Raw genomic sequence first — 24261 nt, 5'->3', positions numbered from 1 at the left:
CATGTGATCTCCAATCGTATGGTTGGGTTACCACTATACTCATCTTTTAAGATGTGGTTTTCAGTCCCATTCCTTTTAGCAATTTATGCATTTGATCACGGTTTAAACCTTTTGTTAATGGATCCGCTATGTTATCCACTGACTTAACATAGTCAACTGCGATAACACCACTTGTGATCAACTGCCTTACGGTATTATGTCGTCGACGAATGTGTCGAGACTTACCATTATAGAAGCCACTGTGTGCTCTACCTATAGCTGCTTTGCTATCACAGTGTATCACTACTGTGGGCACTGGCTTCTTCCAACATGGAATACATTCTAGGAAATTTCTGAGCCACTCGGCTTCTTCCCCTGCTTTATCCAATGCGATAAACTCGGATTCCATGGTGGAGCGAGCAATACACGTCTGTTTCGTTGACTTCCACGAAACAGCACCACCCCCCACAGTGAACACATACCCACTCGTCGAAAATGAGTCTTTTGAATCAGAGATCCAATTTGCGTCACAGTACCCTTCAAGTACTTGGGGATATCTTGTGTAGTGGAGTCCAAAGTCAATTATACTTCAAGTATCTCAAAACTCTGCACAGAGCTTTCCAATGTTCCTTGCTTGGGTTGCTCGTGAATCAGCTCAACTTGTTCACCGTACAAGCAAGATCTGGTCTAGTACAGTTCGTGATAAACATCAAACTTCCTATAACCTTTGCATACTCTTCTTGAGCAACAGGCTCACCCATATTCTTGCTTAGATGGACATTGAGCTCCAAAGGAGTCTTTGCTGGCTTACAATCAAACGAGTTGAATTTCTTAAGCATTTTCTCAACATAATGAGATTGCGTTAAGGCAATTCCCTCATTAGTCCTCAAAATTTTGATTCCGAGAATCACATCAGCTAGACCCATATCTTTCATATCGAAATTTCTTTTCAACATATTTTTTGTCTCGTTAATAATGGCACTATTGCTGCCCATTATCAACATATCATCAACATAAAGACACATAATAACAAACCCGTTATCTGTGTTCTTAATGTAAACACACTTATCACACTCGTTGATAGTGAATCCATTTGTCAACATTACATTGTCAAACTTCAAGTGTCATTGCAACGGCGCTTGCTTCAATCCATAAAGAGACTTTACCAATTTGCATACCTTGCGTTCTTGTCCGGGCACAACAAACCCTTCAGGTTGCTCCATGTATATCTCTTCTTCCAAATCACCATTCAGAAACGCAGTTTTCACATCCATTTGGTGAATCTCAAGATTGTGCAACGCAGCAATCGCAAGAAGCACCCGGATGGAAGCTATTCTCGTCACACGTGAGTAAGTATCAAAGAACTCATGTCCTTCTTTCTGCTTAAAGCCTTTGACTACTAGGCGAGCTTTGTACTTGTCTATAGTACCATCGAGTTTATATTTCTTTTTCATAATCCACTTGCATCCTAAGGCCTTGCAGCCTTCCGGCAAGTCTACTAACACCCATGTGTTATTTAGCATGATGGATTCCATTTCACTGTTGATAGCTTCTAGCCACCACACTGCGTCTGAGCCAGACAATGCTTCTAATAGTGACTTTGGTTCACCATCCAACATAAAAGTTATGAAGTCTGGACCAATAGTCTTAGCAACTCTAACTCTTTTACCACGTCTTGGTTCTACATCCTCAAGACTTGTCCTCGTCACTTTTGGAGAATTAGAACTAGTGGTTTCATCCATCATTCTTTCACTAGAACGATCATCTTGCTTCTTGCAAGGAAACACATTCTCAAAGAATACAACATTCCTTGACTCAATTATTGTTCCTTCAGCTACATCAGGTATAGCTGACTTATGAACTAAGAAGCGACATGCGCTATTGTTCAATGCATATCCAATTTAGATACAATCGACTGTTTTAGGGCCAATTGCAACTTGTTTTGAAGGCGGCACTTGTACCTTTGCTAAACACCCTCGCACTTTAAGGTGTGTATATAAAGGTTTCTTTCCCTTCCACTATTCATAAGGAGTCACATCCCTATTTTTTAGTGGAATCTTATTCAAGATGTAATTTGCGGTTAGCAAAGCTTCCCCCCACATGTTCTGGGGTATCCTGAATTAATCAACAGAGCATTCATCATCTCTTTCAGTGTTCGATTTTTGCGCTCAGCAACACCATTCGACTGAGGAGAATATGGAGCCGTGGTTTGGTGAATTATACCACTTGCATGACATAATTTTGCAAATGGCGCCACATATTCACCATCTCTATCACTTCGAACACACTTAATTCGACAATTAAGTTGATTTTCGACTTCATTTTTGAAGTCTTTAAACGCTTCAATTGCCTCATCTTTACTTCTTAATAAGTAAATGTAACAATACCTCGTGCAATCATCAATGAATGTGATGAAATACTTTTTACCACCTCTGGTTTGCACAAATTTTAAATCACATATATCTGTATGGATCAATTCTAGAGGTTTTGTGCTCCGTTCTACCGAGCGGAACGACAGCTTGGTCATTTTTGCTTCAACACAGACTTCACATTTCTTTTGTGAATTAAACTCATCAAATTTTAGTAAATCAAGATTTACTAATCTTTTTATAGCATTCAGATTTACATGTCTCAATCTTTTATGCCATAAATTAGAGCACTCAAGCAAATAAGAAGATGTGCCATCTTCCTTATTGCTTATTGCTTTTCCACGGTGAATGACCATAACATTCAGCTCAAAAAGCTCATTTACTAGGTGACCTTCACCTATGAACTTTCCATACTTGGTCAATATAACCTTTTCACACTCAAATTCTAGTGAAAATCCATGATTTACTAGAAGTGAGCCTAACACCAAATTATTTCGGATGTCTGGGACATGCAGCACATCCTTAAGGGTAAGAACCTTTCCAAATCCTAATTTTAGGAACACGTTACCCACACCAACCACCTCAGAAGAGGCTTGGTTTCCCATGCGTACTTTTCTACCTCCAACAGATTTGTAAGTAGAAAAAACACTTCTCTCGGAGCACACATGACATGTGGCACCCGTATCAACAAACCATTCATTTGGATTATTACCATGGTTCACGTCGGAGACCATTGCGACCACCTCGTGATCTTTGTTGTTTATAACAACACGTTCAAATAATTTGCACAATATTATCTCCATCAATAAGTACACAATTATCTTGAACCATATGTGCATTGGTATATTCAACACCACATGCATTATTACTACCAAGTCAAAACTGGTCTTGCTTGTCAAATGACAAACGATAAACACAATTATCAAGAGAATGGATCTCAAGAAATTAACCACTTCAGTGCGCATCGACATTGCGTCTGTTTGTTGCTTCATTCCAGCTTTGAATTTTATGTTTCCTCCAGCTTCGGTCGCATGATGATGGCAAGAGTACACTATCTCGTCTTGCGATTGTTGGAAATAGTGTAGCCTTTACACGGGCAAACTCTTGCTATTACAAAAGAACCAAAAACTAGAAGGTAAATATATCAAAGTAAATACAATAAAAGGATCAAGATGCAAACTATAGTCTTCTTCAAGTCGAGTCGAGGTATCCCTCTCTCCGCAAGACGAGATACGCCCCGGCTAGTGCTCACGGATTGGCGCAACGTCCCCAAAGATGAAACGACTTTCCTCCTACCGAGTTGAAGCACCTCAAACTCGTAGGCTCCGGCGAACTTGAATTGGAGGCGAGAACCGAGCTATGCAATGCTTCTATATGCGAATTATGATGTAGAGAGGTAGAGAGAAGAGAGAATGATTGTTGGTGTGTTCTCCTCTCCCAAACTCCACCTATTTATAGGATATGGGAGACCACCTCAAAGGTCTTGACATTAAGGCATACCATAAAGCATTTGGAGGTTACCAAAAGATGAAAGGCCAAAGGCCTAGCCTTTTCAAATTCCCACATGTTCCATGTTTTCCTACAATTCTTATGTTGAGGGCAGCTATATGAGTGAACAATGCTCATATGCTTCTCGACAAACTAGCCAACTTTAGCGACCCGCTGAGTTCGACAGGTCGCCCAAATCAGCAACTGACTGAGATGTGTGATGATTTTCCCATTTGAGCTCTCCATTTTCACCTCAATCCTCGACATCACCGGAGCTCCGTTTTACCTCCACTTTCAAGTCTTGCCACTACAACCAAATAAACCGATATGGACATTTTTAATGTAATTAAGGACGTCAATGTATTTCTAAATATACCACAAACGCTTCTAAAAGTGTCCTTGTTGTTGGTGTCCCAACTAAAATTAGAGGATGCAAACTGGAAGCATCCTAAAAAAAGCAAAAGAATTGTTGTTATTTCTTAAAAAAATTCAACGCAAGTAATTGCGTCTCAATTTTTATGTCATGTAAAAACAAGTTTTTTTAGAGTGCAATGAAATTATGACAGTTTTGTATATCCAAAAACATATAAAAGCACTCAAAACTAAGGAGTCAAAAATTGTATATTTGGTTCGCAACTAAAAACATTGCCGATTTGTTGTTACACATCCACACTATGACATATTTTCCTGGAAGCAACATTAATTTGCGTCGAAATTTCTTGCAGAGACTATTGGAATCATCTCCAATAATTACTAAATCCAGAAGGCAAGAGCTCAAGTAAAAAGAAAGTAGTGCAAATAAAGGTGCTAGAGAAGGCGAATACATGTGGCTCGAAGAAGATATTGATGCCTAGTCTTACCTATGTTTTACAAATAAAGAGAAAAAAAAGTTAGACGGAGGCTCTCCGTCGTACTCGTTGGTGAGAGGCTAGTTTGGTAATGATTTTGAGACATAATGTGTCTATGCCATGATACCCTTATGTTTTTTTTGCCATAAGTACAACTTTTACTTACCAATATTTATGTAGAGATTTTGATCGCATGCAATTATGGGTAGTTCTAGTTAGAGGATATAAAATTCTAATTTTATCAACCATGCGATTTCTCAAAATTATCTTAAAGAGTATAATCTAAGCAATCAAACAAATTTTGATTTGTTGAATCTAAAATTCTAATCTTATCAACTAAGCAATTTCTCAAAATTATCTTAGAGAGTATAATCAGCAATCAAACAATAATATAAAATTTAATTATAATTTAGTTATAGACCAAGCTCATTTTGTCAATCAACGACACTCTAATGAATTTTCAATAGTAATAGGCTTAATTTTAATTTAGTAATAGGCTTTTTAATTAATTCTAATTACTTGACTAACGAGTTGTAACCCAATAAGAATTTAATGGTTTCAGGTTAGGTTTAGGTTTAGGTTTGGGTTTGGGTTTTTCTTTGGGTTTGGGTTTATGTTTAGGGTTGGGGTGTGTTTGTCAGGTTAGAGTTTGGATTTGGGATTTTTTTCTGCTTAGGATTTGTGTTTAGGAATTAATTATATGTTGTTGACGTGTGTTTGCAGTTTTTGTTAAAAATTTCTAAATTATTTTAACAAATAAAAATATGGCCATTTGATGTTAAAAGGTTTAGGAGTTGCTTATGATAGGATATGGAAAGTTTTATTTAATTAATCATAATATAAATAAGTTTTTGACAACCCAATACGACCCATAATGTTGCGATAGTTTGTGTTAAAATGACAACCCCTCTTAAAATGACACCGTGACACCGCTTATACAAGCAATATTATAAACGTTACACATGCCAATATTACAAACACTACACACCAATCTATAGATTGTTGTATAGTGTGTCGATATTCTTGGACAAGAAATATTCTTTGGATAAAGACAAAACAAATTGCTGACCGTCTTTTTCCAGATTTCTTTTTTTTGCCACGTGACAGCTTATTATTCGTCCACGTGTACAAATGATTGGCTAGGAATAGTGGTGGTATGGTGTTATTTTAAGGGGTGGTGACACCCTAACATGCCCCTGTTACGATATAACCAACATATTGTGTTAATATATTAGCATAATTTCATATTAAATCGTTTTATAATCTAATCAGCATAATTTAAAACATAGTTTGCAAAATACATAGAACTCCGTAAGTTCAATAATAGTGGAGTCATTTTACTTTATTAGTAAAAATCAACATATTTCTTCTCATTTTCTTTAATCTCTTTTACTTTATTCTCTTTTCATCTCATCTTTTTTATTTCCTACTTTATTCTTCATTTATTTAACCTATTTAGTAGAGTCATTTTATTTTTTAATAAAAGTCAACATATTTTTCTCACTTACTTTATTCTCTCTTAATCTCTCTACCTATTTTCTTTCCTACTTTATTCTTCATTTATTTAACCCACTTAACACAATTTTTCTTAATTATCGTACCGTAAAGAAATATCTCCACTACTATGCAACGGAGGAAGAACTACGTAAAACTAATTTTAGGAGCATTATTGAATCTATCAAAATAATTATTGGCCCGTAATAAAAAGAAATGAAGAAAATAGGAGGATTATTGGAAATTCACGTGAACTGGAAAGTCTTTAACGGTTTCCCGTGACCGACCGCATGTCGTGCTCACCTCAGCAAGGGACAAAAGGACTTTGCTGCAACAAACCTATCCACCAATCATTCCTCATCCTATTCATTCGTCAAATTCAATTCTTTTCTACTTCATTTAATAGATTTATTTCATTTTTCCTTTTCTTCAATCCCACAGAAGTATCAACATTCATAATAACAAATCTTTTTTCTTCTCTTTCACTTTATTATTTATGGATCCCACCATCTACTACTCCCTCCGTTTCTTCATAGTTGAGTCATTTTATCATTTCAGAAAGTTTCTTCATAGTTGAGTCGTTTTATCATTTCAGGAAGTTTCTTCATAGTTGAGTCGTTTCCTTATATGGTAATTTTTTCCTCTTTCTTACTTTACTCTCTCTTATTTTATTCTCTCTACTTTATTCTCTCTACCTTTTCCTTTCTCTTACTTTTTTATCTATTTATTTAACACACCCAACATTTATTTCTAAAACTCCGCGCCGAAAAGTTCCGCCTCAACTATGAAGAAACGAAGAGAGTATTTAATTTCAACTATTTTGTCTATTTCTCTCTACTTGACTAATTACACATTAAACCATGTGTCATCTCCAATTAGCCTATTTCTATGAAGCAGAGGATGTGTTTCACAAAATAAATGTATATTAAATGGGCATAAGCGTTGTGATTTTTAGGATGCAATTTAAGTACACAAAACAAGTAATAATTCCCTAAAAATACTACCCCTGCAAGTATATGCAATGCAGTATAAAAGGTGTCGAACCCACAGGAGGAGATGAATTGCTAAAACTAGTAAACCTAACTAAAAAGCAGTAAAATAGTTTAATTTTGGATTTTTGATCAAGAAACGAGTGAAGGACGAAACGAGAAGGAAAAATACAAGGGAAGACTACTCCTAGCTTGTTTCAGGTTGCTTGTTCACATGAATCCTAAAGTTTAATTACTTACCATTATCTATCGGGATCGTGTTGACTTTACGCTCTCACGCAGCTGATCACTGATCGTTGAATTTTACACCTAGGATAAGCTGATCACGTCTCCTAGGCTCTACTCACCAACCCCTCACTCATATAGTCGCATAGTAAGCTCGGGATTAGCTTCTAAGAACGTTCAACACACAAGATCCACCCCAAACTATCCCCTGACCAATTTTAGCCTAGGGTTTCTTATCTATATTAGCTCCCTACCCCAAGTTAAAGAGACATTGAAGTTAAGGTTATTACCGGATTAAGTTTCTTAGAAAAACCCAACACAGATTGAAAATAAAGACATAGATAAGAACCAAAACATGGAAATCAATCAAAACACAATCATGGATTCATATTTACAAGCTTCCCTAAGTAGCTAGGAGTAATCCCTAAAATCTAGTCACTCATAGTGGGCAACAATACAAGAAAACAAGTAAATGCTACTATATGGGCAAGATTATGGATAATTAGCCTCAAAATTCTTCTTCTTCCTCCCAAAAATGGACTCCAAGCCTCTTTCTCTCTCTAAAAATCGCCTCCAGCCGCCAAAAGATGCATTGGAAGTCGTGCCCTAGCTATTTAAATAGTTAGGGCTTTAAAAATAGGCCCGGTAAGAAACGCCCGATCGGGCAATCTTCACAGTGCAAAATGCCCGGTTGGGTTTTTTGTCCGACTCTCGATTAGGTCGCGCGTTTTGAACCCCCGGTCGCGCATTTTGCTCCAGTCGCGCGTGTTGCACTGCTATGCGCAGTCTTTGTAAAACAACCATATCTTCTTCATCCGAACTCCGATTGAGGCGTACGAGGTATCCACGCGAAGCTCTTTCGAAGGAAAATGCAATGGTGGACTTGTAGAAGCATTTATTTGAAATTGATCTTCAAGGGCTGATTACTGTTCAGATTCGGACAATGTTTTCTTTCTCCGCTCTCTCTTATAGTTTGGTCTTTTGTTCTACAATATATCAAAATGTTCCATCCTAAAAAAATAAGTACAATATTTAAAATAGAACGAATTTTAATGCAAAGTTAATACTCCATCTCTTTTACTTTAAGTGAACCATTTTCTTTTTTGGGATGTCTCACTCTAAGTGACACATTTCTAAAAGTAGAAACATCACTTTCCCTACTTTATTCTCTTTACTTAACTCATAAAACAACACTACATAAAATATCGTGCCAATATAGAAATGTTCCACTTAGAGTGGGACGGAGGGAGTACAATAAGAAAGAGAGAGAAAAAAAGGTGCCTAAGTATGTTATTGGAGAATAAGACCCACATCATTTTACATCATGATTGATACACTTTTCGTCACAACTATGTTGAGTTGTATTCTTTTTTAGGATGTCCCAGCTAAGTTGAGTCATTTCATTTTTTGACAAAAAACAAAATATCTAATCATTCTTACTTTATTCCATCACTTATTTTACTATCTTTATCTTTCCTTCTTTATTCATCATCTACTTTTCATCAAAATTTCTGCACCCAAAAGTTTTGACTCAACTTAGTTGGGACGAAGGGAGTATTATATACTCCATCCGTCCACAAAAAGTATAGCACATTTACCATTTTTGAACGTTCACAAAAAATAGAGCACATTCATTTATGGAAAGTTTTCAACAAATAATAACCCTATACATCATTCCACTAATACTACTTCTCACTTATTTTTTCTCCTTCTCTCTTACTTTAATACTCCCTCCGTCCACAAAAAATATAGCACATTTACCATTTTTGAACGTCCACAAAAAATAGAGCACATTCATTTATGGAAAGTTTTCAACAAATAATAACCCTATACATCATTCCACTAATACTACTTCTCACTTATTTTTTCTCCTTCTCTCTTACTTTTTTCCCTTCTCTCTTACTTTACCAATTCTACATTAAAACTCGTGTCATACACCAATTGCTCTATTTTTTGTGGACGGAGGAAGTATATTATAGACTAAAATCCAAAATTGACATTAAATATATGACCGTTTATAATTTTGGTCCAGAATATTATAATCTCTCTGTCCTTTAAAAATACACAAACTTGTAAATGACACAAAATTTAATATACAATTAGTAAAGTAAGGGAGAGATGAGAAAAAGTAAGAGAGAGAAGAAAAAAGGAGTGAAAATTATAATGTTAATGGATTATGGGGTTCACATTATTAGTGGTTTGTAATTGGCTAAAACCTTTTTATATTTAGACTTGGTCTAATTTTAGAGAACTGCTTAAAATAGTAAAATTAGTCTATTTTTTTAAGATGGAAATGAGGAGGAATATTTTGTATCTTTGTATCTCGAATTTATGAAATCAGTCCACTTTTTTGCTTTTTTTGACAAAGTCGTAAAAGACTAACGGTCAATCCGAATTTAGGTCATATTTTATCGTATCAATATAATAATTTGTGATTAATTAGTTATAATTTTTAAGTGAAGATTGATGAAATGGAGCAAATGTGTAGGATCACAATGTAGCAATCAGAAAATTAAATCTTTATTTGGATTATTATTTAAATAATCAGTGTGCGTGTAAGGATGTCCAAAAATTTGAAGTACTTCTTGCTTCATAGAATGATGAGTTACATGAGTAACATGTTATATATTTTGAATTGCCAGATTTGTAATCCAAATGTTTCAAATTGCATTTCATAACATTACTTCAACAAGAAACACTATAATTAAAAAAAAAAAAAAAAAACAACCCGCATATATTACAATTCTCACTAGTTTCTCTATTGCTCTACTTACGTCTATCGTTGATGATAAAATTAAACCAAGACTCTCACTTTTAGATCTAGATAATGACGTTGATCAAGTCACGACGTCGCCTTCCTTGATCGATTCGCATAGCTTTAAGAAACATCCTTCTTTTCTCTCAAAAACGAAATATAAGTTCCCCTTATAGGTTTCTCATAACTTGTGATGAATCGGAGTGAAGCCACCTTGGTATAATGACAATAGTCGTATATGAATCGGAGGTCACGTGTGCAATCGCGAAAGCCGCTGCTATAATGGGACCTCTCCATATCTATGAAATGAAATGAGAGAACTAGAGTTTCTGGGTTGAATGAGAAAGAAGAGAAAGGAATATGGTTTAAGAGCATCCACAATAGTGGACCAGCCGGCGCCCTAGCCACCGGCGTACGGCTAAGGCTCTCAGATAGTCCGCTCTTGCGGTAGGCTAGCCGAGAGGACGAAAAAACAACGCCCTAGAGCTAGGGCGTGGACGAGCACAGCTAGCCGATTGCAAGTCCACTATTGCACAACGAGCGATCGGCTAGCCGATTGCAAGTCCACTATTGCACAACGAGCGATCGGCTAGCCGGTTTTTATTTTTTATTTTTTATTTTGTTTTTTTTTATGAAATACCTTATTCTCATTGGCTAGGTTGTTCTAGGTTGTTGTTGGGATATCCCACTTTAAATGACACATTTCTTAAAAAAAATCATTATTTCTGCTTTTTTTAACTCTCATACTTATTCTTTGCCCATTTAAATCACAAAATAACAATACTTAAAATCTCGTGTCGAATAAGAAATATTCCGCTTAGAGTGGGACGGAGGTAGTAATACTCCATTTGTTCCTTGTTAATAGATGCACATCTTTTCGGCACGGAGTTAAAGAATAGTGTGTTAAGTGGATAGCGAATAAAGTAAGAGAAAATAAAGTAAGAGAGATGAAGAGAGAATAAAGTAAGAGACATGATTAATTTTTGTCAAAAATAAAAATGACTCAATTAACTTAAAACTTTTCAAAATAGTAAAATGATCCTATTAATATGAAACTGGAATAATAAAGAGTAAAGGCCAAATATAGTCCCTAACATATGGCCGTTTTATCAATTTGGTCCTTAACATTATCATTTTGATTATTTGGTCCCTCACAAATAAACTCGGACCCGAATCGGTCTTCACTTAACAGATGCATCAAAAAATAGACGGTGATTGCAATTTGACTATATTAAATTATTAATGGTAATTAATTATACTTAATTATAATTCTTAATTCCTATTAAATTACAAATTATTCATTTTCATTTTGTAACTGATACTATCTTTTTTCCAATTTTGCTAATAGGAAAAGAATTATAATTATGTATAATTAATTACCATTAGTAATTTAACATAGTCAAATTGCGGTCATCGTCTATTTTTTGACGGTTCTGTTAAGTGAGGACCGATTCGGATCCGAGTTTATTTGTGAGGGACCAAATAATCAAAAAGATAATGTTAAGGACCAAATTGATAAAACGGTCATATGTTAGGGACCATATTTGGCCTTTACTCAGTAATAAATTATAATCATACTTTGAAATTTTATATTTTTGAAGGACACATACGTAAAGTTGTATGTAATATGTATGTGTGAGTATGAAAAAAAAGACTAAAGTTTTTTTCCTAAATAAGTGACTGTTGTACAGTTTAACAGTTTAAACGACCAAGGCATTTTTATAATTTGTAACACACTGTTAACTAAATATTTAAACACTATAGTAAAGTATATTTTGATCCTTAAAAGTTTGTGACTCATTTATTATTTTGGTTCATAATATTATGTTTGCTAGTTTTGGTACCTAAATATTACTTTTTCAATACCTTAAAAATATGAACTACTCCCTCCGTCTGCGAATAGGAGTCTCATTCCATTCCGGCATGGGTTTTAATAAATGTTAAGAAAAGTTGGTGGAAGAAAGTTAGTGGAATATAGGTCTCACTTGTATACATTAGTTTTAAATGATATGTGAGTAGAATAAGTTGGTGGAATGTGAGACCTCTTTACCATTTATAGTAATTATGAACCGAGACTCTTATTCGCGGACGGACCAAAATAGAAAAACGGGACTCATATTTTCGCACGGAGGGAGTATTTCTTTTCTATTTCATCCTTTAAATTATGAACTTTATAATTTAGGAATTTTTTTTCTCTCTACTGAGGTGGACCCATTTTTCACTAACAATATTTCAATCACTTTTTTCTCTTTACTGAGGTATCCTTTAGTAGTTTATATTTTTAAGCGACGAATGGAGTATGAATTGTTCATTTTTGCCACAAATTGACGTAGCAAACGGTGCTAGGGTTTATAAGTAATTTGAATTATGATGATTCTAACCCAGATTTCGATCGATATCAACAGCGAAAGACGGTGAAACATTAGGGGTTTTAAAGCTCACCATTCGATCATCAAAATTCTTTCGATGCACAGACATAAACTCGCAAGCCGACGATGAATTTTAGAGGCGAACCTGGCGCCTGAATTCCTCCATGAGATAATGTTTCTTCTTGAAATTTATTACTCCCTCTGTCCACTAAAAATAATCTCATCGGTGGATGTCACATGTTTTTCTGGATACTGGTGAAGTAAGAGAGAGAAAAATATAAGTGGTTAAATAGGAGAGAAAGATAAAAAGTGAGTAATAAATTGAGAGTAACTTTATCATTTTATTATGAGATCACTTGAGAGGACGGGTAAAAATGGAAATATGATTTTTTTTTGGACGGAGATATTAATTATACACTGAAAATTTCAAAAAATTGATTAAAATTATATGATTAAGCACTATTATTAATTTTTTGTCATACAAGAAAATAAAAAATAATTGAAATTTGCAATGACAATAGATGTGGTCACTGCATCCATCTTGGTCGACTTGATGTGGTAGATCAATTGTCGTCATCCATTCACCCATTGGAGATCGTTGTCAAAGCCAATTTTTAAAGAAGGCATGCATGAATCTAGACGTTAGCTTTGCCTCCAAAATTCACCACAGGCATGCGATTTAATGGTTGGGCATCAGAAGAATTTTGAAGTTTGGATGATAAGCTTAAATACCCTTACTTACAATGTCCAAATTGCTGAATTTGGTTATAATCATATTGATACATATCGTGAATGAAAACATAGCATCATCTAAAACCAGAAAACATAACGTTTTGGACCAAAATCATAAAATGCTCATATGTTTAACACCAAAATAAATTTTAGTTTAGTTTTTTAAATACTTAATTAATACTCTCTCCATCCCAACTAACTTTTAGACATTTCTTTTGGCTACGCAATTTAAGAAATTGGGTTAAGTATATTAAACAAAGTTAAAATAAAAAAAAGAGAGTATAAAGTAGGAGATACAGTAAAGTATGAGAGATGATAAAGAAAAGTGATTATATGTTTTGGTTTTTGCCGAAAAAACAAAATGACTCAACTTAGTTGGGATATCTCAAAAAGAAATATGACTCAACTTATATGAGTACAGAGGGAGTAGTATTTACATTATTTAAATGAACCAAATCATAATGTTTAAATCTTAAAATATCAAACATAATTTCATAACCAAAATCATGATATGGTTATATCTTAAGCACTGCAAATGAACTTTATTATTACTACTATTATTTAGGGGTTAATTGATATAGTTAGATAATATCATAATGATATAGTTATTTCTATTCCTATTTGAGTAAAGGCTAAAACCGGTCCTGGATATATGCTCATTTTATGATTTTGGTCCTAAACATTATCTTTTGAATTTTTTGATCTCAAACATTTCAACTCGAATCACAATCGGTCCAAAGTTAACTTTTCCGTCAAATTTTAACGGTCAACGTTTTTAATCCCAATTTTGACCAAATTAAGCTGTTAAATATGATTACTAACTCCCTAATTATATCATTAATTATTGTAAGAAGTTATCATTCAAAATACAAAACAAATAATATTAAAAAAGAAAATGAGAAATTCAAAACAATAACATCAATCATCCACTAAAATATTGAAAAAAATCCCAATAATATTGCTAATTTCCATTTTATAATCATATAATAATCAGTTTTAATCACCACACTTAGAACTAGGTCAATTACTTCACTCACATATTACCAAAATTATTATTTTTAAACCTCTTGACATTGATTAAACCCTAGGATCATTGATGTTGAAAACAATAGATGCCTTCTGCCAATAGTGGAGATGAGATATGAAAGTTAATGTCGTTATTGAGGGAAATATCATTTTAGAATCTCAAAAGAAAACCCAACTTTTCAATTCTAGCCCCTTAGCATTGCATAGGGGTTAAGGTCAAATCTATTTTTTTGATATATGAATAAAAAATAAATTTACTCCAATCATTTATATGAAACTCAAATTTGATAACATTTTTTATTTTAAATTATAGGGAGTAACATTTTAACTGAAACAAAACTCAATATTTACCAAATTATTATCATTAATATATTCATTAACGAAATACATAATGAACATAATGATTTTTGAATGGAATTTCTGAACCACTCATGATCCTGCTTGCCTAACAAACATGTGTGTGATCGTATCATATATGTACCCTTTACATAATTAACCTACTTTCACGCAATAGAGCATATAATTAAAGAATATCAAGTTGGGTTAATTTAATACCCTCGATTTGGGTTACAAAAATAGATATAAAATTGTAAAACATGGTCCACGCGATAGGTAAAATATAAAAAAGGGGACAATCTAATTAATGCAGTATAAATTTGTCTTGTATCTCAATTTTCTTATATCAAACAAAACATCCTGCAAATCGGGTTCCACAGTGGATTCAGATTTCAGGGCCCTTCAACCACTTATATATAGTTTATTATTTTGGTCCTTATTAATTATCTCATTTTATCTCAGAACCATTATTACTTCGGTCTCCATTAATTATCTCATTTTAATATTAACCACATATATGTATAGATTATTACTCCGGTCCTCATTACTTATTCCATTTTATCATTTTCGTTCGGTGTATATTAAATGTGTTATTCTGCTTTTTCTATTTTGTGGCAAGATCTCATATTTCACTAATTCATTTAATTCATAATTCAGTCCACTAATTTTTTCTCCCATTATTTTAATAAAGTCAAACAATTTTTTAAAATCTGCACCTGTCAATTATCGCACGCTTAATGAGGACCGGACGAAGCAATTTGGAAGGTTCTAATAATTCACTTGGTTAATTAAGATATAATCATGGTAGACACATAAAATGAAATACTATTTATATTTTAAATTGAAAAATCAACAAGAACTAAAGTAATCTTTTTTTTCCGTATTGATATTTCAGCAGTGTAAGATTTGTCTTGGGTGATATTTACCCATGCTTGTTTCTTTGTCAACAAAAGGGCCAGGGTTCTTCACATGCATCAAATGTTAATGCATATAGTATTATATTTTTTATAAGAGTCCTTATTATATTGTTATTTTCAATTCACTACCAATTTTTTTTTGCTCACACACCGTCTCTCTACTCTTATCTATAAAACCCCTTACAAAATCTTGTAAACAACCATCACCCTTATCCTCATAAAACAGCCTCCATGGAACACTCCAATATTCTTGTGACATTAGTCTTCTTCATTTGTCTCTCCACATCTTGCAATGGTTCTTCTTTCAACCCATGTTCGTCCCCCGGTTCGGATCTATCCGTCATCCCCATGTTCGGCAAATGCTCACCATTCGACTCGCCCAAACCCGCTACATCATGGGTTGACGCCGTCTTTAACATGGCCTCAAACGACCCGAAACGAATTTCATATTTGGCAAACCTAGTCGCACCAAAACCCACCCCCGCCCCTATCGCCTCGGGCCAGGTCATAAACGCGGGCAACTACGTTGTCCGGGTCAAGATTGGGACTCCGGGCCAGCTCTTCTTCATGGTGTTGGACACTAGCAACGACGCTGCATGGATTCCATGCAGCGGTTGCACCGGGTGCTCGTCTGCTGTCTTCGCCTCCAACTCCTCCACCACTTACGCCTCACTGGACTGCTCTGTACCAGAATGTACCCAAGTCAGCGGGGTCTCGTGCCCGACAGTTGGTTCCGGTTCATGCCTCTTTAACAGGTCCTACGGTGCCGGATCGACCTTCTCGGCCACGCTATCCCGTGACACCCTCACTTTAGGCAACACCGTCATCCCAAACTATGCTTTCGGGTGTGTCAACACCATTTCGGGCGGGTCGATCCCGCCCCAAGGGTTATTGGGCTTGGGCCGTGGACCAATGTCATTACTTTCTCAAACCGGGGCGGTCTATTCAGGTGTATTCTCATATTGTCTCCCTAGCTTCAAGTCGTACTACTTCTCGGGCTCACTCAAACTCGGACCCGCGGGCCAACCCAAGAACATCCGAACCACCCCGCTCTTGAAGAACCCACACCGCCCATCGCTATACTACGTGAACCTCACCGGAGTCAGTGTGGGCCGGGTCAATATTCCAATAGCACCAGAGCTACTAGCATTCGACCCAAGCACTGGGTCGGGTACCATTATAGATTCGGGCACTGTTATAACCCGGTTCGTCCAACCCATATACATAAGTATTCGGGATGAATTTAGGAAGCAAATAACAGGGGCGATAAGCTCGTTGGGAGCGTTCGACACTTGCTTTGCAGCGACGAATGAAGAGATAGCGCCAACTGTTACGTTTCATTTTACGGGGCTGGATTTAAAGCTTCCGATGGAGAATGTGTTGATCCATAGCAGCTCGGGGTCGTTGGCGTGCTTGGCGATGGCAGCGGCGCCGAACAATGTGAACTCAGTGCTCAATGTGATAGCCAATTTGCAGCAGCAGAATCTAAGGATTTTGTTCGACACTGTCAATTCTCGCCTTGGAGTTGCCCGTGAGCTCTGTAATTAGCCTCTGCTTTTTTTCAATATGTGGCAACAGAACTTGATCTGAAATGTAAACGCTGTTGCTGCATCATCTCAATCTCTCTCTTCATCTTCATATTTAAACTTGGGATAATAATGGATTTTCTCCAAATTCTCATTTTGCATATATCAACAAAAAATTAAATCCTTATATTAATTTTCATCGACCTATGAATTAGCAATAATTTACAAACATAAAATTTGGGAGTAACAAATCCCGAATTTGAGCAAAACTCAATAATAAAGATACGAATTAGACTAATTAGTTGGATTGGAAATGATGGTAAAGTGGGCAATGCAATGACTATAGGTGAAAGTAAGCACTGCAGTCGTGAAAAAAACCCAATAAATGAAACATTAGTTAGCAATCAAATTATAAAGGTCTATTGTTACAGATTCCATACCAAAGAGTGGCGGGAGATTTATACTATTACTAGTATACAACACAGGAAAACTACAGTTACAACTACAAACTACCTGAGATGGCACCACTGAATATATAGTACAAAGATTCCAGTTCAGAAAGGAGGAAGACATAAGATATTTGAATGAGTATTAAGAAAGAGGTCAAACGCGAACCCACAGATTAGTTCGGTCTCAAGTTTGCTCGACGCTGAACCAGAAAAACAGGGAAGTGCGAGTATATATGACACGTACTTGCTGCAGGGAGAGTGTTCCGCTTGTCAAGACAGCTTTTGCACCTCCCTCAATCCGTGTACGCATTACAGTAACACAATCACCATTCTTCTTTAATGCAGCAGCTGGAACTCCATCAGGAGGGCTTGCGGTGGTCACAATGGCATGAGAGAGATGGTCCAAGGGATTTGACTCGCATTGGAGAATACAGCCATCAATAGTGAGCCTCCCACCCCTGTGCAGAAGGCAGCAGCCGAGCTCGGCCCTCACCGTCAGATTAGCCAGCTTGCATGTTGCCAAGAACTCCAGGGCACTGTAGAATCACAGCAAAATTACACTTACTGAAATTGTTCTAACTGGTAAAGGTTCAATCAATATATTTGATTGGATAAACAGAAAATGTATGGTTGCGTCACAGTAGACTCGGACCCGAAACCTTTGGCCTCAGGTATTAACGACTTCACCAGTTGGCCAACACATGCACACAAAACTCATCACTCAAAACTAAGAACTTTGCTGATTGCACTATGATAACTAATTGAGGTTCATTCAATTCACTAACCCTTGATAAAAATTGGTGAATTTCTAACCACAAAAATATGGCCTATGAAAACACATGACCGATAGGGTTTTTGGTGGGGTTTATAAGCTTTAGCGAAGTGTTTGACAAAATAAGCTCGAAAATAGCTTATAAGCTGTAAAAAATTAACTCCAGAGGCTTATAAGCTCCCTTCAACCAACTTATTTTTTCTTAATCTTATAAACAATGATCGGCTTACAAAAGAACTCTATTTGGATCATTATCTCCTTCATATTCTTTTGAAATTTCATCTCCCTTAAATTTCTACTCTGACTCACAATTCTATCTGTAACTTATAAGCTCAGCTATCCAAACACTTTGACAGCTTATAAACTTTTGACATAGTACATCTTATCATTGGTTGGAGCTTTATAACCTTTCTTAAATAAGCTTATAAGCTCGGCTATCTAAACACCCTTTGGGTATCAACTATTTAACTCAATCTGATACAGATTAAGAATTGAAGATAATAGTTGGATTTGAATAGAAAGAAGAGGACCTTTAATTATGGAGTATTAATCTTTTGGAGGAAAAATAGTTGCAGTAGGATTAGGTTATCTTTATCAATAATAGTAGTAAGTATTTAGGTTATCTCTATTTTCCATAGTTATCTTTACCTTTCGTAGTAGAAATAGGGTAGGAGTGGGCACGTCCCAAAATATTGTTTAGTTTGGCATAGGCCAATGACCTCGTAGGGCTATCGTTATTTGATATTCAATTTTGCAATTCCATTTAAGTCTTCTTTTATTTATATATCTTGTGAGAGTGCTTAGGTCAAACAGTTTGTGTGCATCAATTTAGCAAACAGGTTGAGGGCATCGATCTCCATACTTAACAACTGGAATGAGGAGGCAGAAACTACCGCCAAGGACTTTCCCAAAATCCGTGCCACTCTCGCTATCACTCTGTTGACATGGGGACTTTCACTAATGTCCTCAATAATTTGGTGTAAAAAAATGGACGAGCAGATCATCAGCAAATCAACAACCGAGCCTCTGGTATTCACGAACACAGTTACATCCAACCCTCAACCACCTGCATCTCTTCTAACGTTTAACGGAACTGAACCTCTTGCTTGGCTAGCTCGACTCACCCAATACTTCGTCGTGCATCAGACACCAGCGTTGATTGCTTTTTCTGGCCCAGCACTTGGATACAGCTTCTACTCTGGCGCAATTCCACATTGTCATGGGATATGTTTTCGAAAGAGCTACTAGTTCATTTAGGTGAGAAGAATATCGCAGAAATTCGAGCTGAGTTCTCACCAAGTGTGATCTGAAATCAGCCATTATAGGCCCACTCCACTCTTCTTCAGGACCCACACCATAGTCTCTCATACTCCGTCTCCACATCTTTTACGACAGAAGTGATTCCCAGCAGTGTTTCCCCATTCACGCCCATTCATGCTCTTGATATGCAACCCCGGCCCCAGCCAGCACTTGCAGCGGTCACGGTTGTTGTTCCTCATCCATCCAGCATTAGTCGATGTCCCACGACAGATGTTCCACCGTGATGTTCGTCGTGGTAGTTAGTATCAACTGTTTCAGCCCCTGCCCCTGCCCCTGCCCCTGCCCATGCCCCTGCCACCACTACCACCAGCCGGGCTCTTAAGCTTGCAGCGTTCTTTTCCAATATCTTCTTCCAACAGCCTTCTCCTACTGCATTCCGCAATGAATACGGTAGTGTGCAGGTATTTCCATACAGTGCACTTTCAAATCGCTTTTGATGTGCCCACTGTTTTATGTTCCCAACCATGAGATAGGAACCCCCACCGATTACAGCACAACGCTTTTTGGCCAGTCTCGACTCCAGCCTTGAGGACAAGGCTGTTTTCACTCGCGGATATAGATCAAGAATTGAAGATAGAGTTGTTATTATGTTTATCATATGGAAAAATAGTAACAAAGGATTAGGTTATCTTTATGTAAAGGCCATTCGTGGTCCTAAACATATGTCAATTTTACGATTTTGGTACAGAACATTATCTTTTGAATTATTGCACCCTGAACAAATGAAAACGGTCCGGATTTAGTCCATTTTGGACGGAGCTTTCAAAAATCGACGCAAATTAAACATGTTTTGACCTAATTTACACCTTCTAAAAATATTTAATTTATCAAAAAATAAAATATATTATTCACCAAGCCAGGCTTCTTCACCATGCTGGACCGGGGCAAGTCGAGGCTCCTCAGAAGTTTGACGGCGTCGATCAGCTCCTCCATCGGATTCTTCGGCGGCACCAGATTCTTGCAACTCCGACATAAATTCATGTACCGATTTAGTACTTCTTCACTCCCAATATAACACTGTCGCAAATGCTGCCAATGATTGGAGATAACATATTTTGTCCTTAAACATTACACAGTTGGCAAAGGAGAGTCCCAACTTTCCATCTCACCAAAATCTTACACATATAACATGGTTCACATGTCTGCACGGAATCACAAACAACCTTAACAACTTCAATCTTAGAGAAGGGCTTTGCGGGAAATGTACATGGCATTCAAGCGTCTCATCATCGGCGCAAAAATTGTTGAAGAAGGCAAGTGGGAGAAAGAGAGGTAAACAGCGGTGTGAGTGTTGCGGGCTGACGGAGGAGTGCATGGAGGTGTACATTAAGTGGGTGCGCGAGCGCTACTCGGGGCGGTGGATTTGCGAGCTTTGCAACGAGGCGGTGAAGGACGAGGTGGTGAGGTCGGAGAGGGGAATTGGGAGCGAAGAAGCGCTAAATCGGCACATGAATTTCTGCCAGAATTTCAAGAATCTGGTGCAGCCGAAGAATCCGACGGAGGAGCTGATCGACGTTGTCAAACTGTTGCTTTTGAGGAGCCTCGACTCGCCTCGGTCCAGCCTGGTGAAGAAGCCTGGCTTGGTGAATAATATATTTTATATTTTATTTTTTGATATTAAATATTTTAAGGTGTTAAGTCAGTCAAAATATGTTTAATTGCCGTTGACCATCAATTTTTTTACGACTCCGTCCAAAATGGACTAAATCTGGAACGTTTTCATTTGCTCAAGATGCAATAATTCAAAAGATATGTTCTGGATCAAAATCGTAAAATCGTCATATGTTTAGGACCACAAATGACCTTTTACTCCTTTATCTTTAGTATTTATTTAGGTTACTTTTATCTTTATGTTCCACAATTATCTTTACCTTTCATAGTAGGAATAGGATAGGAATCTTTAGTACGCCTCATGTTTGAAGGAGAGGGTACGTCCCAGAATAGTGTTTAGTTTGGCATATGCCAAGGACCACGTAGGGGTTGTCATTATTTGATATTCAGTGTTGCAATTCCATTTAAATCTTTTATCTATATATCTTGTGTTAGTGTTAAGTCAAACAGTTTGTGTGCATCAATTTAGCAAACTGGTTGAGGGCATCGATCTCCATACTTAACACAATCATCAAGTTTCCCTCACCAAAAAATCTTAGAGACTTAGACTTAAATCAAAATCATCAGACAAATCACTATTGAATTAGAAGCACGCAGTGCAAGTGTATGTTGTATCTAGCAGTTTAACTCTTTAATTAATTAAGAAGTAAAACTCTTTATTTACTTAAGAAGTAAAACTATTTATTTACTTAAGAAAGAAAACTCAGATTATAGCAAACCTCTCAGAACCACGGGAGCAGATAAGTGTTGTATCATCAGGGAGTTCACCTGCGCCAATCTGCGAAAAATATTGTGGAAATAAGGTATTTTTCTGTATTACATGATACAAGCCAATTGAAATGGTTAGACAGTTTAAATCACAAATTTGAAGACATCCTGAAACTAAACCCTTCATATAGTCAACAATTATAACTCTCTCATATCAAAGTAAAGAAAAAATGAGTGAGAATGGCGGTAAAAAGGATAACCACCTCACAAATTTAGAGGAATATGAACGTCAAAAATATAGCAAAGCAACAAAATTAATGAGGAATGGACATACGTTACGTAACCGAGTAATAAGAGGAATAATGATTTTTGTGACTCTGTCTATTCTAAAGTTTTATTTCAACAGCAATTGTCATATCTGCAAACTGGAGTATGATTTTTAGCATGTCATAATCAAATAAAGAAGTTGGCTGTAAGGCTAACTTTATGTACCTATTGCCTACGATATATTCATAGTACTTTTCTCCTCCCCCTTTTAAAGAACCATATCTTATCACATCAATCAATTATGATAGGCACACTTTTGTGTAATGCTCCTACATACAGCAAGAAAATGGGGCCGGGTGGAAGCTTTCTGAGACTAGTGGTAGCATGCAAGTGATTTTCTTCAACCACATTTCTTTATTTCATATTGAGATGTGACTGACTCATCATACACTGCTCCTTATCCAGAACAAAACGTAGAAGCAAAGCTAAGAGCTCAGCATACACCCGTACACACTGCTAAAAGCTCAGCATACAAACAGATATATTTAACATAAATTCTACCTTTGTCAGACAGATCAGAAAAGGAATTAAAGATGAGATAAATAAGAGGGTGAATAAGCTCCAAATCTGAGTCAGAGAGCATAAATTACAAGGCAGATAGGCTTCTTGATCTGAATATTAGAAGTTCGGTGAATCCCTCCAGCTGCAATCAATACTGTGTCTCCAGGCCTGCAAATTATTAAGCTGAAGAGTGTAGTATCCTTTCACGAGTAGATTCGTCTCGCGACACTGAACATCACATATCAAGCGTCACTGACCTTGCTGCAGCGACAGCCGTCTCAATATTGGGGTAAACCCCAGGCTCAGATAGATCATTAACAGACCTATCAACTCGCAACCAGAGACGAGGGTGGCATGCTAGGAATCGCCATCTGCGGCAAACGAGGGCGGTGTTATACCGATCTGCAATAAGGAAGGAAAAAGTCCCAGAGTACTGCAAACTATTCCAATAAATATACTATATTCATACACTAACTTCTAGAGATACCTCATTAAAAATGAGTTCAATAATACAAACGATTATCTACGAAAAATCGACTTTTACATACATAAGAATACTTCATCAAAAATAAAGACACGCAAATAAAAAATCTTTCTTGCAATTAAAATCGATATAAACACATCTGTTACCGAACAGCAATTCAATTTAAGAAGCACAAACACAATTACACCACTTTAGCTTCAACAGTCCAACTATGATAAACAAAAAAAAAACAATTCTTTGTCGGCAGAAACACCAAATAAATTCAATTTATCATGAAATTCCACATAATAAGCCAAATTGACGTTCGACATAACTACAGATATTCATAATACGGCTTCAAAGAAACAACTGACTCAAAAAAATTCAGGAATTCAACCAATAACTGTTAGCTTAAACATCAAAGGAACAAAAATTCATACCTGGAATGGGGCAGAGGAAGCTGAAAATTAGCATGAGACAACCATCATCGAGATTATTTATTTGACAATTGTATGGATTCTTGCCGCGCTTTGCTAATTTCTTCAACTTCGGCTGCCCTGCCTCCATTTAATTCAACTTACACCGAAATGGCAAAATTAGGGATTTTTGGGTATGAAAAAAATTGTTCCTTCACGCGCTGTAGCGATGTGTTATTTATCTATTTAAAGGAACATTTTATCAATAATAGCCAATTGGGCTGTGTTCACAGCCCAACAGCCTATGCTTACAATGAGGCCTAAACAATTTATTTAAGTGATTATTGGATTATCAGTTTTTGCGCAATTTTAATAGAGTAAGTTGCATGCTAGGAACGCATATAATTTATATATAAGAAATATAAATCATAACACATGAATATATATGATCATATCGTTAATATCCAAATAATCGAAGTGTATTGTTTATTTTTCTATGTGAAAGTCTTTGTTCTCTACATCTTCTAATCTTTTTTCCAAACTCAAATTTTAATTTTTAGATGGGCAAAGCTTATCAAAACTCGAAAAGAAATTCTCTTGCTTGAGGATTTAAAATTTTCAGCCACCACTCAGGGAGGACG

The 24261-nt window shown here is 36.3% G+C and overlaps 2 protein-coding genes across 2 annotated transcripts; one reads left to right on the top strand and one right to left on the bottom strand.

Annotated features, from left to right (window-relative positions):
• The first annotated feature begins 15718 nt into the window (after nt 1–15718).
• LOC125218991 (aspartyl protease AED3) lies at nt 15719–17201 on the top strand. The gene has a single exon (XM_048120828.1). The coding sequence runs from the start codon at nt 15759–15761 to the stop codon at nt 17073–17075; it is 1317 nt and encodes a 438-aa protein (XP_047976785.1). The 5' UTR covers nt 15719–15758; the 3' UTR covers nt 17076–17201.
• Nucleotides 17202–17421: 220 nt separating this feature from the next.
• Nucleotides 17422–23845, bottom strand: LOC125222816 (F-box protein SKIP5). The gene is made up of 5 exons (XM_048125645.1): nt 23645–23845; nt 22999–23143; nt 22831–22909; nt 21925–21983; nt 17422–18038 (listed from the first exon to the last, which is right to left on the bottom strand). Exons 1-5 carry the CDS (start codon nt 23769–23771, stop codon nt 17687–17689), a joined length of 762 nt encoding a protein of 253 aa, XP_047981602.1. The 5' UTR covers nt 23772–23845; the 3' UTR covers nt 17422–17686.
• Nucleotides 23846–24261: the final 416 nt, after the last annotated feature.

This window comes from Salvia hispanica, chromosome 4 (assembly GCF_023119035.1).
Source record: "Salvia hispanica cultivar TCC Black 2014 chromosome 4, UniMelb_Shisp_WGS_1.0, whole genome shotgun sequence".
Classification (NCBI taxonomy): Eukaryota; Viridiplantae; Streptophyta; class Magnoliopsida; order Lamiales; family Lamiaceae; genus Salvia; species Salvia hispanica.
This window is presented reverse-complemented; position numbering and strand designations above follow the sequence as displayed.

Bases quoted from the DNA above. Each gene is read 5' to 3' on its own strand.
- LOC125222816 (XM_048125645.1), bottom strand. From the start codon at position 23,771: ATGGAGGCAGGGCAGCCGAAGTTGAAGAAATTAGCAAAGCGCGGCAAG. The intron at 23,144-23,644 runs GTATGAATTTTT...TCCTTATTGCAG, and splicing joins CTTCCTCTGCCCCATTCCAG to ATCGGTATAACACCGCCCTC. The intron at 22,910-22,998 runs GTCAGTGACGCT...AATAATTTGCAG, and splicing joins ACGGCTGTCGCTGCAGCAAG to GCCTGGAGACACAGTATTGA.
- LOC125218991 (XM_048120828.1), top strand. From the start codon at position 15,759: ATGGAACACTCCAATATTCTTGTGACATTAGTCTTCTTCATTTGTCTC.